Here is a 17,575-nt window from a genome sequence, read left to right as displayed (position 1 = left end):
CTGGTACGCAGACATATAAAAAGTTCTGCAACAAGAGGCTCTAGTAAATCACTTTTGGGTGGTTCTCATAAGCCCACATAAACCCTAGACCTTAATTAATAACTGACAGTTTAATGGAAGGATTTTTTTTTAAGTCCTTGCCAGCAGTATAGTTGAGGCCAGCTTTATGTTAAACCAGCATTCAGTGGTGTCTGGCCCACGTAGATTAGATAATTGGAAAGAAGCTGATTCACTGGGTCACATGTAAGTTCTGCACTGATAGATCAAAGTCTTCACAGAGAAATGTGTGTACTCATTAATGCCCCAAATGATTCAACTGCTGATAATCAGGGAGATGGTTTTAAAGTTCATCCTCAGGAGCGAGTGGAATAATCAGGACACATGTAATGAATGCCAGGTGTGCCAGCATACTGCTTACTTCCACTAATTCTGCAGAGGATGTCACGCTTGGAAGAATGGATAAACATGACATTTGGTGCTGAAAATATCTCACAAACAACTACAGTTCCCACAAAAACTTTTCAACAGCTTTTCAAGGTATGTGCATGTCTGCTAATTGCGGACGTTTCCTTAAGAAGTAAAGGGCTCCAATATGTAGAGGTCACTTATTTCTGTTTTTGTATATTCTGTGGAGCTGTATGTGACAAAATATCTTCATATTAATCCTGGTAAAGGGTGGCAGAGGGTCATGCCAAACATTCTGCATGTAAGGCTGATTAAATAGTACATCTGACTGATTAGTTAATATCAAAGAGCCCAGTATGAACATTTTTGAAGTACCTTAGTTGCAAAAAACACGCTTGATAGGTCACAGCTTGTTTGCTCTACGTAGCTTTGTTTTATTCGGGTCAGGCTCCTGCTTTTGGCTTTTTAGGGCCTTTAAATTCAGTGGAATCATTATTGATGTTTATGGTTCGATCTGTGCTTTTCCTGCTGTAAAAACTAACTACTACCATTAAAAAGACCTGTAAAAAAAGAAAAAAAAAACCCTAAAAACTCAGCTTCAGAAAATCTACTCTTCAAAATAACCGATGATTTACTTGGCAAAACTACATTCATGTCCTGTAGCTGCATCAATTAAGGTCACAGGGGTAACAGCACCTGTTAGTTATTCAATCTCACTCAAGGTGCCTTGATTAAAGCTGCTGTGATGTTTCAGTTTCACAGATGAAGGACTACTGCAGAGGATGTTACTGAAATGCTTCACACGATGTTCTTCTACAAAGACAAACTCCTGGTGGTTGCAGCATGGAGACTGGTTTTCTTAAGAGCCACGTCTGTCCTCTGTAATTACCCTGCAGCGGCATGCGAAGCCATTGTTGTGTTCAGTAAGTGCAATGAGATCCTCCTGAAAGCTGCACTTGCTTTCACCACCACATTAGCTCTTTACCTTTCAGTGTTGCTGAGGCTGAATGCACTCCTCAGGCAGACGCTGGCAGGTGTGCTCTTCTCACGAGAGGACTTGGACCAACGTGGACGCTCGAGCTGCTCCACCTGGCCTTCATCACCAGCCTTAAGAAACAACAGCTGCTCTCCTCTTTGCTGTGGAGGAAGGAGATCTGTACAGTGGTTAAAGTCAGCCCAGGCAGCGTTGAGTGCCGCGCTTGCAATCTGCCGGCATTCATGGCTCGTCTGTGTGGCCGTCTTGGACCTCATCCACGTGGGAGCGTCAGTCCTGTCAGCTCTGCACAGATCCAGTGTCTCCACCCTTATCACTTTATGTGGATGCATCAGAACATTAGTGAAGGTCCTCCAGGCGCTTGGCATTGGTGGTGATCTGTTGTCACTCTAAGAAGCAACTACATTTAATGCACATAAGAACAAAACTAAGCAGAAACGATTTGTGAACTTTTAATGTGTCTGTGATTGGATAGCTACCGTCTATTTTAATAAAATAATCGTGAAATATTTGCTGGTTAGTCTAATCAAGCACATTATTTGGCACCATTGTCAATATTTTAGGGCATATAGACTAAGGAGAAACACCCTGCATCCCTGCACTTTACCATTCAGTGACTTCAAACACTTCACAAGACAAGTACTTGACACTTTATTGCATCATTTCCACTAATAAATAGTGCCCCACTCCCTCAGTAACTCAACAGATTGCAACAGATGGTGCTAAGATTCAGTGCAGTGTCCTTCAACAATGCATCCAGTCTAACAAAATCAAAATATGCTCACATATGTGGGCTACAAAAGCACATGTAACAACATTGTCCAGTTTTCAAACCTTTTCACCGGCTCAGAAGAAGCTTAATGTCGAGGAGAGGAAATGTAAAACAACTAAAGTTAAGGCTTGATTGCAGTAACGAGATAAATATCTTCAACTAAAATATATGGTGGATTTTATTTTATTTTTTGAAAAAAGTAGCTCCTATTTCTTCTCTTTTGAGCAACTGTGCACAACTTCACTCTTGCCTTGGCTTTTGAATAAACGACATCTGGGATCACAGACGCACAGCTGGCATTCGACTTTCTACCCAAGCAAACATCTACAGCATGACATACTGCCATGTAACTGTGTATATGTCCTATTTGGCCCTGAAAACATCTTCATACCACACTGTCTACCAGCACCAGTATGTGTTTTGGCTACAAAAACAACACTGGACAAACAAATAAAATATATATGTTTTGGTTTACAACTGCCACAGCCATTGAGAGATTTTTGGTTTGACACAACATTTCAAATGACAGTAACATTCACATTTCAAACAAAAGAGTAATTTCAATAATAAAAAAATCAAACTAATGTAAGCAGGGAAAAAAAAAGAAACTAACTACAAATGGTCCCAGTATTGCATCAGCAGTAGTCATGGTGGCAGGGAATGGGCTGGCAACTGCAGACAACTTCTTCATCGTTAGTAATTTTATCTCACTTGAATGACTTCAGTTTATAGTTTAAATGTGAACTGGAGACTGGAAATAAGCAACAGTGTCTCTCTTTGTTAGATAACACAGTCAGCATAGGAATTAAAGAGTGTTAACATTAGAAGCAAATACGAAAAGGACAAACAGCCATGTTAATAAAGTCTGTTGTAGGTGGCTGGTAAACGCAGATTATTATCGTTAACGTTCTGGATTGGACAAAGACCAGAGTTTGTGATCCAAAATAGTAGCTTTATATACAAGAGCAAACTTAGCTAACCTACCAAAATGGATTTTACACAATAGTGTATTCACAAGCGTTTTTCTGATCTGACTTCTGATGCTGCCCCTGCAGTGCACTGCGAGTCCTCAGAACCAAGTCCAAGAGGAAAACTATGTCAAACTGCGCTGTAATTACGAAGAAGCGATGACCTGTGGCTTGGAATGATTCAAGACTGTGGTTTACTTCAACAGTGGAGTAAAGACACTTCAAATGATTAGCTGCCAAAGAAAAATATCCCAACTAACCTACAAATTATTGCACTAAAAGACAATGAGCCAGTAAGGTCTTTAAAGCCTAACTTCTGTCAGTGTGAGGCTTTAACATCAGCTCCCAGAGAGACCAATCAGCACAAATAAACAAGGAGGGCTTACTCACAAGTTTGGAGCATGACTGTGCATAAACCCAAATGATCGTTGTCAGTTGCTACAGGGTCACAAACCCACACAAAAAGAGTGATGAAGATGCGTCAGAGCCAGCCCAGTCCTTGCCACCCCAGACAAAGCAACTTCTCTAATAATAATGTGACAATGATGCCAAAGATTTCTGAGAAAATAGACAGTGAGATACATGACTGTTGAATAAAAGACCGCATTAAAAGAGCCACGACACGAGACACATAAACAAAACATTGTCTTCTCTTGGTTTCTTTGTAAAGATGCTCTCTTGGTGTCTGTGTTTGAATGTGTGTCTGCCAGGCTTTTGTTATTATGTGATGAATAGTGCGGTTCACTCCACTGTCACAGACTTGGCCAGGTTTCTTGGACAGTCCACCTGTATTTAAATAGAAGAGGTCATTTGCAAGATGACAAATGGCAGCAATATAAATGTAAAGCCAGCAACGGAGGACTTCTGCTGTTGACTTAATGCTGTCACACTATTAAGTACAAGTTAGCACAATAATAACAAAAACACACTTTAATGTGCGAGCCAGTGATATGGCAGCCTGACAGGACTGGTTAGTAATTCCCACATTCCTGGCTAGAGCACATCTCATCCATCAGACTTGGACAAAAAAAAAAAAGGCAGCGTAGGAGGGCGATTGAGCTTTGTGCTAATAAATGTTTGCCTCTACTGCGCTGTCAGGACATTGCTCTTAAGTGCTTTAAAAACAGCATCAACATTGACTATATTTACATGCATTATCCAGTGAATTAAACAACGGACAAACAGCTAGTCCAATTCTATTTAAACACTAAGTTACATCTACAAAAGAAAAAAAGGAACCAAAAACAAATAACAGTAACAGCTGGTGTGCTTTGCCAACACTGTCTTATTTTATCATAACAAGTCCAAATTTGTGCAGAGGGAGTGTGTACACGTAACTGTAATTCTTTCACCGTGGCAGCTCACTATCAGAGTCTCATCTTCACCACAGTGTTCTGGATTTGGAAGCTTACATCCTTCAGAACCTAGGTTACTTTTTTTAATGAAATGGGAACACTCTGTCCTGCACATATAAGCACTGCATGTTTATTCCTGGCAGTGGTTCTTCAGTGTGTTTGCCTACAAAGCAGTTCAGAGGGCCAGACGATCAGTGACACTGAGCTTTTAACAACATCACCTCCTTTATAATGTGTTTCACAATCTTTTGGGACAATTCACCTCTAATGATGAAAATTCTCGTCGAATTTATCAATTTCAAAATATATATATTCCCACTTCAATACCAAAGTTACTAGAATGATGCCTGCCAATGCAAAGGTTGGAGATGAGGAACTTGGGAAACTGATATTACACACATTTTTTGTGTCTTAAGTGACAGATGAGATAAGTCAGGCAAGTCTCGACTACCAAACACTTTGTCAGTTGCCGCTGAGCCCGAAGGGACGGTACTTACATCGTAGCCTCGGAGGACAGCCAGGTGGAAGGAGAGCAGCTGCAGAGGGATGACGCTCAGGATGCCCTGCAGGCAGTCCACACAGTGAGGCACTTTGATGGTGCGACTGGAGTTCTTGATGGTCTCGTAATCATCTTTGTCACAAATCACAATAGGACGACCCTGTAAATCAAACAGAAGGCTTCGTAAATGTCATCTGAACGAGTTGAAAAATGCTGAATCTTAAAAATATTTTTTTTTTCCCCCCTCAGTTGATTTTCACACCTCTTAAACCCACATCTGCTGCAGATTACTGGCAGAAATGATGTCACGCTGAAGCAACCCCTCCCTTGTATTTAGTGAGGTGAAGGATCAGGGGTGCGGCACAGACAGGACTGTGAAAGTTAACCTAACATGCAAAACGTGCTTTGGTCACCAAAAGTTCAAGGTGCTTAAAATTTAACACAGAAAGTCTGAATTGTAGGTTTGAAGGTTCTGAAGAAAAACTTGGATGTAAATGTTCACGATTCAAATAAATTAAGTTTCCACAATATAAACAACCATGTATGTCTCTATGTGTGCTTCCTGAGCATTTTATTGAGCAAATGAACAATCTGCAGGGTAGTTTACTTGAGATTGGATCATAATTTTAGGGGAAAACACCAATCTCAACAAGGCGATGTCATTTCTTGTCATTTAAAATATTTTGCTTCAGTATTTCCTTCACATATTAACAAGTATAGGTCATACCTGGCGGGCGACAACTTGCTGCAGGGCATTCTGACATTTAATGTAGGTGTGGTCTCTCATGATGATCATGATAACCGGCATGAGTTTATCCACGAGGGCCAGCGGACCATGTTTCAGCTCTCCTGCCAGGATGCCCTCTGAATGCATGTAGGTGATTTCCTTGATTTTCTACAGAGGATGAAAAACACCCACAAATTTAGCAAATCTAAGCTGACATTGTAGCCAATATGGCTCACAGATCCAAGGATAAATTCTCAGTGTAGCTCAACGGCAACACTACTTTTAAGACTTGAATTTGCTTTGCTCAGTGTTTTATTACTCAAAGCAGGAATGATCTGTACAGTCAGTGACAATTATCTGGAACATAACTCACTACAGAGATCAAACCCAACCTTAAAAAAGGCAAAACATTCAGCAGTCTGTTTTACCAGTGTTACTTTTATGAACCCCTCCAGTAATATTATAAATGTTTTATACAAAAAAAGCAGATTTAACAGTGCTCACATTATAAGAGAAAGAAAACTGGACAAAGTAAGGTTAGATTTGCTCACCAGCGCTCCTTCCAGGCAGGTAGCGTAATGGTAGCCTCTGCCCATGATCAGCACACTCTTCTGCTGGTACAGCTCTGTCGCCAGCTTCTGGATTTCATCATCCAAACTGAGGACCTCCTTAATCAAATCTAACACAAGCAAAATAGAGAATCCAATAGAGATTCTTTTTTTTTTTTTTTTTAAAAGAGGCTGACTGGAAGCAACAAAACTTGAAAAAACATGACGCAGAATAATGTGGCAACGTTTTGTCATTGCTGTCATATGCTGGAACCTGGACTAAATCAGCTAATAATGTTGTGGAGGGAGTGGCAGAATAGCCAGACATTCCTCATTAGTTTACCATAAGGGACATGCCATCATGTGCTTTAGATCCAGAGAAGCATGTAAGGGCCTACAGCCAAAAGCTACAGCCAGTCCTCCCTCTGACCCCTCTCCCTCCCACTCGGTCTGTTTTTCTGATCCCTCTCTCATCACTTAGTTTCCTCTTTCAAGAGGATTGCTTGAAAGATTAAAAAACAAACGTACATAAAAATAAAAGTGGCAGTCTACGGATTTTCTTGATCTCTGCTTGAGAACTGGCTTTCCATCCTTTACACATTTTAACCTGAAATGGGATCAAGATTTTCCCAGCTGAACCGGAATACTGATTTACCTGGAAGCACTCGGAGACCCTGGATGATCTCACGACGTCTGGGCTGCACGGAAATTCTGTCATCGCACATCAGCAGAGCAAACATGATCAGGGCCACAAACTGACTGGTGTAGGCCTGTAGAGCAAAGTCAGAAAAGCAGAGTGTACATCTTATTCACTATTACACTATACTGAGAAAAGAGAGGGTACAACTTCTGAGCCATGTTTCCATATTTCATTGTTTTTCCTTATGCAGTAAATACAAAAAAATGATAACTATGATGTGTGCATGAAGGCAGAAATAGTCACAAACTACCAATCGACAGTGAAATATTGCTTGTTGTGACCTGATTGCTAAAGGTATGATCGTTTTTGTGCTTTGCTACACAATATTGAACCCAAATAGCAGCAACCACATCTTGACTTGAGTGTTCGAGTATAGTTTGTGGAGGCTTGTGCTTCTTGTCTCCGTTTTGATAATAAACTTTGTCTTCAGTTAATAATCTGTACCAGATGAGAAATGGGAGGAGAGGTGGGTTTTGGTACATGCCAAGCAGTATTAAAATTCATGCAGCTGAGCTCAGTCAAGCTAGAGCTGCTCATCCTGAAAAACTTAATAAGATCACGTTAGAGAGCGCACTCACTGATCATTCTGGAAATGTCAGCGCTCATAACCTCAGCTCATCTGAGACTCCGTGCCTGCCGTCGTCAACACCCACTCTCTGTTCCTTCATCTCGGAGCACGTTTGGAGGCTTTCCATGCCCATTTGGGAGATTTAATCAGTGTTTAAGTGTGGCCAAGTCAATTCACAGGACCCTCTGGACTCAGAAACGCCAATGTGTAGGGCCAAGAAAATAGCTGTAAAACCTTTACACTGTTTTTTTTTCCCTGACAGCACGCTAACCGCAGTCCCTCACAACTCTGACAGTCCGTGCTGTGAGCTCAGATGTGGCAACATATTTAATCCACGTAGTAAACTGTGGTGTTCTTCTATGTTCATGTCACCAACTTTTCAGTGTTGTTCTAATGAAGAATTTGCCAACGGTTACCCCACAAATATCACCATGCTTACATACAGCTGAAACACGAAGAAGTTTCTCTCAAACTGCAACGTTTGTGAACTAAAAAACAAACGTTGCAAATTCCCAGTGGATATTATGTAATTCATAAAGCATTCTCCTTCTATTTACTGTCAGTTGACCTGCCAGAAAAATTTGCCTTATGATAACATCAAAGCTTTTAGTCTCTAAATCTCTAAATTTTCCATGAATCTTGAATTAGACCCGAGGAATTGGAAAATGCGCTTTTCCTTTTTTCTTTGTTCCATTTAGCAAATTTTTTTTTGATTAGGATGACACAAAATAGACGGACTAGATGAATTTGGAGTCATTCAGCAGTTGGGTGCCATGCATGTTCTCCACTGATTTGATGAGCTCAATCGTAAATGAGCAGCATTTGGTCGAGGTGGGTGTGGGTGTGTGGCCCAGCCAGCCAAGCAGTAAATGATGGCGTCGCTGAGGCGTGCTCTGGGGCTTTTTCTAGCAGCACAAGAGCCGCTGAGCCAAGCCCAAGGGCTGAGGCAGGGAAGGACTTGCTCCACTCTCTCTGTATGCTCACTAGTTAGAGCTGGGATTTTTACTTTTCTGCTCCGAGTCCCAGCTGGCAAATCCTTTTGGTTACGAGAGTGAGAAGGGGGGAAAAGGCACAAAACCAAGTGTCTTAGCTTTACATGAGTCAAAAATGAGAATATCAGGCTTCTTCATCTCCCTGTGGGCTCAGAATGGAGGACAATGCCGGCTTCCAAAAGGCGGGACCAGGCTCACGATGGAGTTTTCATCTGGGTTTCATTCAGTGTCAGTGGCCATTGAGTTCATTTATGAGATGATGCAACAAACTCGTTTACAATTACTTCAGGTCGAGTATCGAAGAGACAGTTCATCCTAAATACAGAAAAATGTTTTTTTTTTTAACTCTTGTGCCATGTGTCAACTCAAATAATATTAGTGTGATCTGAGGTGTAGCTACGAACTCAGAGGAAAAAGTTAAAGGTCTGATGGACACTTGCAGAAAAATTGACACAGTTTTTCTCAACTGGGCACTAAGCATCCACTTGAGCTGTTATTAACTGGTCCGTCTGGACCAACGGTGCTGGAAAACATTTTTCAGCGATAGGTAAGACAACTGGCAGATCAATTTAAAGTAGTATTGTAACTGACAACAATTTTCCAAGCAAATCAAAACTGTTTTCAATTAATCCAAGTTTGCAGCAACATGGTGGAAATTAATCCAGTACATTCATCTATATCACTAATGGAACCTGGGTGATCGAAGAGTCACTTCCTGCCTATTAGAAAGTGTGTGACAAATGTATGTAGTGGTAAAGCTGTTGTGGTCTGTAACATCCATGGGCGATGAAAACTGCACTCATAAGGGCAAAGAGAGTTCATCAGCGCTACAGTTGTCATGGTTTACCTTGGTGCTAGCTACTCCAACCTCTGGCCCGGCATTGATGTGGACTCCACAGTCAGTCTCCCTGGAGATGGAGCTGCCTACTGTGTTGGTGACTCCCACAGTCAGAGCCCCTCTCTCCTTACAGTAGCGCAGGGCCATAAGGCTGTCAGCAGTCTCTCCTGCAGATTTGGCATAAATGGAAAACATAACAGTTTATGCAATGTAACAAATCAGACAATACAATGATGTTGATTTATTAGTTTGGTAGGAAATTGCTTTTGCACCATGCAAGACTCATTTGAGACAGCTTCACAGGAAAACCACAAGTCCCACCACAGAAATACACACTCATACACATAGACAGTACAAATTCCTATAGTCTCAAGGCTACAGCTGGGCAGCAAAGGTACAGAAAACTCAACTGTACAGCAGAAATTTTGACTTAACAGTTTGCTGAAACTCAAGCAAAACACGCAGAAAGATAAATCAGGAAGAGCAAGAGTGGCTCCTCTAGAAGGAAAGTGGAGCAAAAACGGGGAATGTGCGCTTGATCAAATCCAGATGGCATCGGCCTGCACACCTGACTGGCTGATAAAGAAGCAGACATCGTCTCGGAAGACGGGTGTGTTCCTGTCCAGGAAGTCGCTGGCCAGCTCCACCATGACAGGCAGCTCGGTCAGCTCTTCCAGCACCTGGCGGGTCTGTAAAAGCAACAGAGGACAGATCAGCATCATTCTGTTAACACGTGCCAGTCGAGCTCGGAGCACATACACCTGTGCCCACAATACGGACATCGCATTATCTGTTGATAGCTTGATAGATTTAGTGTGAGTACTTTTATGATGTGAATTCACACCAAAGAAGAAAACCTCATCGGCTAAAGGCTACTCACTGCTACTCCAGCGTGGTAGCTGGTGCCACAGGCAATAAGGATAAGTCGCCGACACCTCTGGATCTCTTTGATGTGGTCCTTCAGTCCACCCAGTGTCACTGAAAAGCAAACCAAACAGCTAATCCGTCATTCTGCTCTATTATATTCCACCTCATTAAAAAGGCCACAGAGATCCCAGGAGAGTGTCGGGAAAGAATGTCTTAACAATCATTGACATGGGACATCTGCAGGTTTTGCTTTAATAATTGTATGCAACTCTGCTAATGTTATTCAAGCACCGTGAGAAAGTAATTATTGCAACTTTAGCCCTGCTTGGTATGTAAGCAGTGGAAATAATGTGTTTATGTGCACATGAACTTGAGCAAAATTACATGAAGGTTAAAAAAAAGAACAGTAAGCTTCTGTTAACTTTTAGAGGCCATTGAAATTTTGGCTGTCCCAGAGTTGTGGAGATATAAAATGACGTATTGCATCAATGCTTCACTGACAAAATTAATAAGACACCTCTCTCACCTGTGTTGTTGTCGAAGTTGACTCTCCCTCTCATGGTGTTTACGACAGACTCTGGCTGCTCAAAGATCTCCTTCTGCATGAAGGAGCTGTAATTGCCTGTGATGGGAGGATCAGGTATCAGAGGAACATTTCCAACACTTGTTTTAAAAAAAAAAAAAAAAAAGGTAAATGCCTCTTAAGCACACGGTGATAGACTTTTTTATAAAGTGGCACACTACATGAAGTCGTCTGAGGAAGATCTTGTTGACACACATGAAGCTCCTGAAAATGCAAACCACAGTCTACCAGAGAAGCACGCTTTACAGTGTTGTACTGATAATTAAAAGTTCCTTGGATATGTAGGAATTACAGTCTTTTAGTTTGCTTTACTGACATAGTTGGAGCCACAAGATAAGTCTTCCCTCAAGATAAACAAAACAAACAAAACACATCAGGGAGATTCTGTTTTCCCATTAATAAACTGTGACGGTGAAAAATGAAAGCGTTTTTTAGCCTCCCTCTGACAGCAATTTGGGTCATGCGAATTAGGTTATTCAGCAGAAAGGCTACAGAAAATGAGACGGAGAAGAGAGGCTGAGTAATGACAGGACCACAAAGGAATGTTGAGTGCAGCCAACATCAGTTCACCTCTGCCCTCTGCTGGACAGCTGAGGAAAACCAAGTGGAATAGAAGGATATAAAAAAAAATAAATCTGTATTATAATCAATCAAGTATTGTGTGATACAGGCTCGGCACAACCGCACACTAGATTTGGCATTAGGCAAAGACCATTAGGTTAAATACATACTGTGTGAAGTCCAAGAAACACCAACCTTATTATACTCCATTCAATTCATCAGTAAACAATAACAGTAATATGAACGTTATTACAACATCAACACCGATATTTAATTATTATATATTGACAGTATGTCTTGTGTATGTGTTTGGCTATGTATGAATGTGTGCTGTGTATTTCAATGAGACACAGCAGGAGGACTACTATTCTGCTAACTAATTAAATGCTTCAGAAAAGTTTTTAAGAAAAAAAAAGCTAAATGCTTGCTGACTCCAGCTTGTCAGATGAGAAGATTTGATGCTTGTTTTTTCCATGTGTGATAGTCATATTTTCGGTTCTGGAGTTTTACTCCTAATTTTAGGAAGTGGTGATGGGAGTTCCTACTTCTTTTTGACATTTCATGGACTACATGATTCATTAATAAGGAAGATAGTACAGTAATGAAAATGGAGGAAAAGTTTATCTTTGGTTATTTGGGAAATATGCACATTTATGCAATGATAGAAAAAGAGATTTAAAACATGAGAAATAATCTTCTCACCTGTCTTGACAAGAAAGCAAATATATGTATTTCTCATAGTATCCTTTTCTTTAATATCAGGACTCACCTACGCTGTTCTGATCTGAATATACATTTCCAATCCTGTGTGCTGCTGGAGTACAGATTCAAAATAACCACAAATTCTGCGTTTTCTTCCTGCACACTGAGACGACACTATGTGAACTCAGGAGCAGACATGGAAGGTGAATAGGGATAATGTCCTAAAACTCAGGGGTCCTTTAAAAACCTTCCCTGGGGGTGCACCTGATCCGGCAGGGTTGTAACAAATGCATGGCAGCAAGGATGGCTTCAGGGCTCGCTGTTAAATGCCAGCTCAGACATACAGACAGCTAATTATCTATTACAACTTACATGATAACAACAGGGTTCAGGACAAAATTACAGGACAGAGAACAAATGATTTATGTTGCATATATGGCCGGGAGCAATCTACGTTTGGGGAAAAAAATGTGAACCATCAACTCACCCTTCATGATCTGCTGAAGCTCCATCTGTAAGGTCTGAATGGCGCGGGCTGAATAGTCTCCGGCCCTGCGCTTTATCCTGTGGATGGACAGACGGCCGTCCATCACGGCAGCCACGTCGTCGTCCTCCAGGAAGATCACCCGGTTTGTGTGCTCAATCACTGCACTGTTGTGATGAGTCCACATCAAACATTTGGTTTATGCTCCACAAATCAAGTGAGATATACGGCAATGAGGACAAGTTTCTGGGAGAATCTTTACATGTTGTAAAAGGTCGAGGCAAAGACGCGGGTGTCTGCTTACCTTGCATCAGATGCAAAGTAGTACTCCACAGCTTTCTCATCCACAGGGAACAAGCAGGTGTCCTGGTCCATCCTGGGTAGGGCATTGCAGCTCTTCTTATCTTTGCCAGCTGGAAAATTAAAGAAACTGGGTCTTTAGTTACACTCATCCAATGACATGTTGATAAATCAGACTAGAGACAAAAATTGTAACTACAGGAGCGGTAGAGCACAGGAATATGATCGGTGGAAAGCTTGTGATCACTGCGTACTCCAATCAGCAGAGGACTTCCCCTCCTGCACAAAACACACACAAAAACATTTTTCATGTTACTACACATCTTAACTGAAGATTTCACAGTATATACACCTCAATATACAGCAAAGAAAAAGGTCAAATCGAAGTTTTATTTCTCTAGAAACAAGATAAAATGTGCATTAGATAAGTTTTAAATTCTATCACACCTAAAGCTTAGACCTGATTTTTTTCTATTATTACACATGAATAGAGTGACAGTAAACAAAACTTAAACAGCATCACTGTGCCAACCTTGTGCCAACTGCCTCCCCGGGATAATGGACACTCTTGAATACAAGTGCAAAAGCTCCCTCCTGGAAGGTGGAGAAACAAACATGTCAGACAGATTCTTTCACCTTTTGATACCTCAGAAGTTGTGGGGTGTATTAGCAAATCCCTACCAGTTGCTGAGTCACACGCTCAACCAGTGTGGCAAAGTTGATGTCGTCACTCTCCCGGTTGTCATACATGTATTTAACCAGCTTGGCGATGGTCTCTGTGTCAGTCTCTGACTCAAACTCATACCCTTTGCTCTCCTGTGAAGATGCAGTGAGAGAGTTAGGCAAGGCTATAAATCCGAGTGATGAAAAGAATGATTAATGAAGAAGCTCTGCTCACCAGGAATTTTCTCAGGTCTTTGTAGTTGGTGACAATTCCATTGTGAATGATGATGAACTCTGCAAACCAGAAAAGTAACTTAACTTTTAGACATCAAGATACCTGCCCATGGGTCACAAAACTCAACAGACAGAGGACAAAACCTTTAGCTGTGAAGACTGTTGAAGTTTTCTATTTCTAACACAACTGACCATTGTTCTTGTCAGATCTGTGTGGATGACTGTTCAGTGGGCTGGGTTCACCGTGCGTGGCCCAGCGGGTGTGAGCGATGCCAAGGTGAACATCAAACTCCACATCCATGTCCATATCCTGCTGTTCTAAAGATGAAACAAACACAACCCCAACGCGGTAAATACGTAGTAGCTCATATGTACCACTGTACAGGATGACAAATCAAGGATTCAATGATTAATGCCTGACAAGTGAGCAACTTAATCCCCGCTTACTGTTGATCTCCTCATCAAGAACCTTCACTTTTCCACGTTGCTTGATCAGTTGGATAGTCTTGGCATTTGACTCCCAATCCTTGCCATTACCTGCATCAATTCCCACACCTAACGAGTTCAAAAAGCAAAAAAAAAAAAAACGAGATGAGAAATACATGGATGACAAGGCTCAACTAACCCAGACTTCAAGCAGTATGTGAAATGCTAATGGACTTCACAGACAATAAATGGGCTTCATTGGTGGTGCAGTAGGTCTAACCAAGCAAAACAATAGACTATTCAGTAATTCAAATTAACATTCATCAGCCTTGTATTATGTTCATTAGACTGAGTAAACAAATAACCAAATATGAGAGCCAAGATAATATTTATGCTGCATTAATATTACATTAAACTCTGTCAAACAATCAGCAACTTAATGACAATGTCTGATTAACTCTCCTGCAGGGGGACAGTGAGGGAAAGAGGCCTTGGTGGTGATGAGCCTTTTTAATCTGTCTCACCGGCTGAGTCGTAGCCTCTGTACTCCAGTCGTCGCAGACCCTTGAGGAGGATCTCAAGGATCTCACGGCGAGTCCTTGGGACATGGTAGTTGAGATAAGCAAAGATTCCTGGAGAGAGAAAAGAAGAATTAAGAGTCACAGCTGTGTTTTTCTTATATATAAATTAAATCGATCAGAAATAGATTTGTTCAGACTTTTTACTTTACAAATCTGCTTAGAACTACACCTGAAAGCACTGACTGATTAAAATGCCTGTCAGACTGGTAGGTGTCCAGTTTGTGGCAGTGATGGCTGGTGCTGAGCATTGATTTGCAGTTGGCTTAATGCATGTACAAATATAACTACAGCTGGGTAAAAAGGATGAAATCATATTGGAATGTTGAGATTCTACAGATTAATCATGATTTTAAAAAAAATATGTGTCAAATCACTAACGATATTGTCTTATACTGTTATTCACTGAATCTGACAAAAGTCTTTTGACATGTAAAACAAAAATCTTTACTCTCCTCACTTGATCTTTTGAACATTCCCCTAAAATTTTAAACCATGGCTACTTTAAATTTTCTATCCAGACTGAATAATGGCAATGAATATGTCAAGGCAGATGCTGAAACCAAGAAGAATGCAATACGATTCCTTCCTGTTAAAGTGAGACAGGCAATACGAGGTGACACTGGTCTCGACTGTTTAGGATTCTTTGTCTTACAGGAGGGGGTAGTGTGTCGGAAAAACTGATATTATGCTCTGCCCTCACAGTAAGACGTTCTCAGAGACAATGGAGTGTATCTAGAACCCTGGCACTTTACTAGATAATCTCTTGTCCTGAGAATGTGATTGTGTGGGGTAGAGGTAATTATCACAGGAGTGACAAGAGGAATCTGATGCGTCTTTCAGTATTATGATTGCATATAATTGCAAGATATTTACAGTCTCTGTCAATTAAAAGAGATTTGCTTGTGTGTGATTACTACACCAACTCAAAGACTTGCAATTACAGCGCCCACAAATCCACAGTTGAGCGTTTCATTGACAATTTCCATAATTAATCAGCCCTTCTTTCTGCAATCATCTGGCAGCCAAAGTAATAACTAACATACACGGAGAGGAGTGACACAGTAAATGGCTAAAGGAGGGCATGAAATACAGTCCTATGCAGCACAGCTAAGCACTAACAGACAAATGCAGATGTAGACCAGTGGAAAGCCTGGTTCAACAGAGCAGTCATTCAGAGCTGCAAGTGATGGAGGGAAGCAGTGAGGGGCAAAGGGAAAGTGCTGCAGCAGAGGGGAAGAAAGAAAAACCGCAGGATGTACTTTTGGTTGACCGATACCTTTACCAGAATTAAAAACTAACCTGAGCAACGTAACACCATGTGATCACAGCAGATACGAAGAACATCAAAGGCGTGTGTTTTTCTTTTAACACTAAGAATACCAACTAGCCTATCTGGTTTGAGTGGTGTGCTCAGATTGTGTTGACAGTGATGAGAGACAGAGACGCCAGACATCGCTCACAAGTGTAAGAGAGAAAGAGAGAGACAACACAGGACAGTGACATACATTACTAGCAAAACATCTCAACTACATTTCCCAAACTGATCGTGACCACAGACATCACATAGGCAATGACACTTTATTCAGTGTGACAGCAAGGCACGAGTGTAACACCCAACCAGAGAGCACTTCTAGTAACGCCACATTTGATAAGACCACAGTTAAAACATAATGACAACATGAAATCAAGTTTATCGTCAATAATTTACTACAACAATCCAGATTGGCAAAGGTTTAGCGGGTGGAAGGTTACGCGATGAACGTAATGTCACCGCAAACCCACGTTAGCTGGCAGACGTTAGCAGAAAGAGAACAGTTTAATTTTCAGTTATCGACTTGCTGTTTGATATCATTAGCAACGATTTACAAACAGAGTATTACAGCAAAACGAGAGACAGACTGTTTTATATTTAGCTGGACAACAGCATCAGCAACACCAGCTCATGTTCGCTAACCAAACTCAGGTTAGCCACTCCTAGCTAATTCCCTGCCTTTAGCCTAACACTAACAGCGCTAGCAGAGTATTAAATGTAATTCAATTTCTGTTCAGGTACAAAGGGAAAAGCACACATTTCCCGCGGAATAATATACATGAAGAACATATCCAGCACTCACCACACATGTCTTCAGCTCGGTTGCCAGTTTCTGCTACTCGGACTCTGGGAGCTGGGAACGCCTGTCGGCAATCCTCGCCCCCTCTGAGGTCACTGAATCACAGCCAACCGCCGTATTTCATGGCGCCTTCTGATTGGTCGAGCGGCCTGTCGGTCAAGTTGCACCTACGGACGTACGCTGTCCTGACGTGGCATCAGGATACGATCAGGGGGCAGAGCAAGCTGCACATCCTGCCACACACCTAAAGCCAACATCACCGCATAAAGACAGGCCTGTCCTGTCCGCATGCTGCCACTGAATGCACAGTCTGGTAAAGTAATGAAGGGTTATATAACAAACTTCACTAAATGACTAATCAGTATGTCAATAAAATATTAAATCAAATGTTTTTCCATCAGTGCAAGGCTGTAATATGTATATTAAAACGCTTCACACCATTAAAACCCCAAAAGAAAGAGCATGTGCCCTTGGTGATCCTAATGGTAGTTAATGTCCAACTTTATCAAAAAAAAAATGTCCACATATAGTGTGATTCTGACAGCGACATCTACAGACTGGTACCTTGTATGTTTGCTATGGAAAATTCTTGTAAGAATGCATAATTCTGCACATAAATACTTCACTCCACATGCACAAACAGGAAAAAAAATACAGTTAAATTGAGACCCAATAACCCAATAAATCCATGAATCAG

The 17,575-nt window shown here is 41.3% G+C and overlaps 1 protein-coding gene and 1 long non-coding RNA gene across 2 annotated transcripts; one reads left to right on the top strand and one right to left on the bottom strand.

The window, feature by feature from the left end:
* The first annotated feature begins 228 nt into the window (after nt 1-228).
* LOC111579816 (uncharacterized) lies at nt 229-1,565 on the top strand. Its single transcript, XR_004848724.2, has 3 exons — nt 229-537; nt 1,160-1,328; nt 1,426-1,565. It is a non-coding gene; the product is annotated as an uncharacterized LOC111579816 (long non-coding RNA).
* Nucleotides 1,566-2,026: 461 nt separating this feature from the next.
* Nucleotides 2,027-17,033, bottom strand: LOC111579812 (glutamine--fructose-6-phosphate aminotransferase [isomerizing] 1). Its single transcript, XM_023287267.3, has 19 exons — nt 16,882-17,033; nt 14,711-14,818; nt 14,208-14,315; nt 13,953-14,078; nt 13,762-13,820; nt 13,545-13,679; nt 13,396-13,457; nt 13,063-13,142; nt 12,868-12,976; nt 12,567-12,730; nt 10,760-10,855; nt 10,247-10,344; nt 9,935-10,055; nt 9,376-9,533; nt 6,924-7,038; nt 6,272-6,399; nt 5,721-5,888; nt 4,992-5,153; nt 2,027-3,925 (listed from the first exon to the last, which is right to left on the bottom strand). The coding sequence occupies exons 1-19, from the start codon at nt 16,886-16,888 to the stop codon at nt 3,881-3,883; spliced, it is 2,049 nt and encodes a 682-aa protein (XP_023143035.2). The 5' UTR covers nt 16,889-17,033; the 3' UTR covers nt 2,027-3,880.
* Nucleotides 17,034-17,575: the final 542 nt, after the last annotated feature.

The sequence above is a fragment of the Amphiprion ocellaris genome, chromosome 6 (genome assembly GCF_022539595.1).
Source record: "Amphiprion ocellaris isolate individual 3 ecotype Okinawa chromosome 6, ASM2253959v1, whole genome shotgun sequence".
In the NCBI taxonomy this organism is placed as follows: Eukaryota; Metazoa; Chordata; class Actinopteri; family Pomacentridae; genus Amphiprion; species Amphiprion ocellaris.
This window is presented reverse-complemented; position numbering and strand designations above follow the sequence as displayed.

Bases quoted from the DNA above. Each gene is read 5' to 3' on its own strand.
- LOC111579812 (XM_023287267.3), bottom strand. The intron at 10,056-10,246 runs GTGAGTAGCCTT...TTGCTTTTACAG, and splicing joins GCTACCACGCTGGAGTAGCA to ACCCGCCAGGTGCTGGAAGA. The intron at 5,889-6,271 runs GTGAGCAAATCT...CATCCTCTGTAG, and splicing joins CCTGCCTGGAAGGAGCGCTG to AAAATCAAGGAAATCACCTA.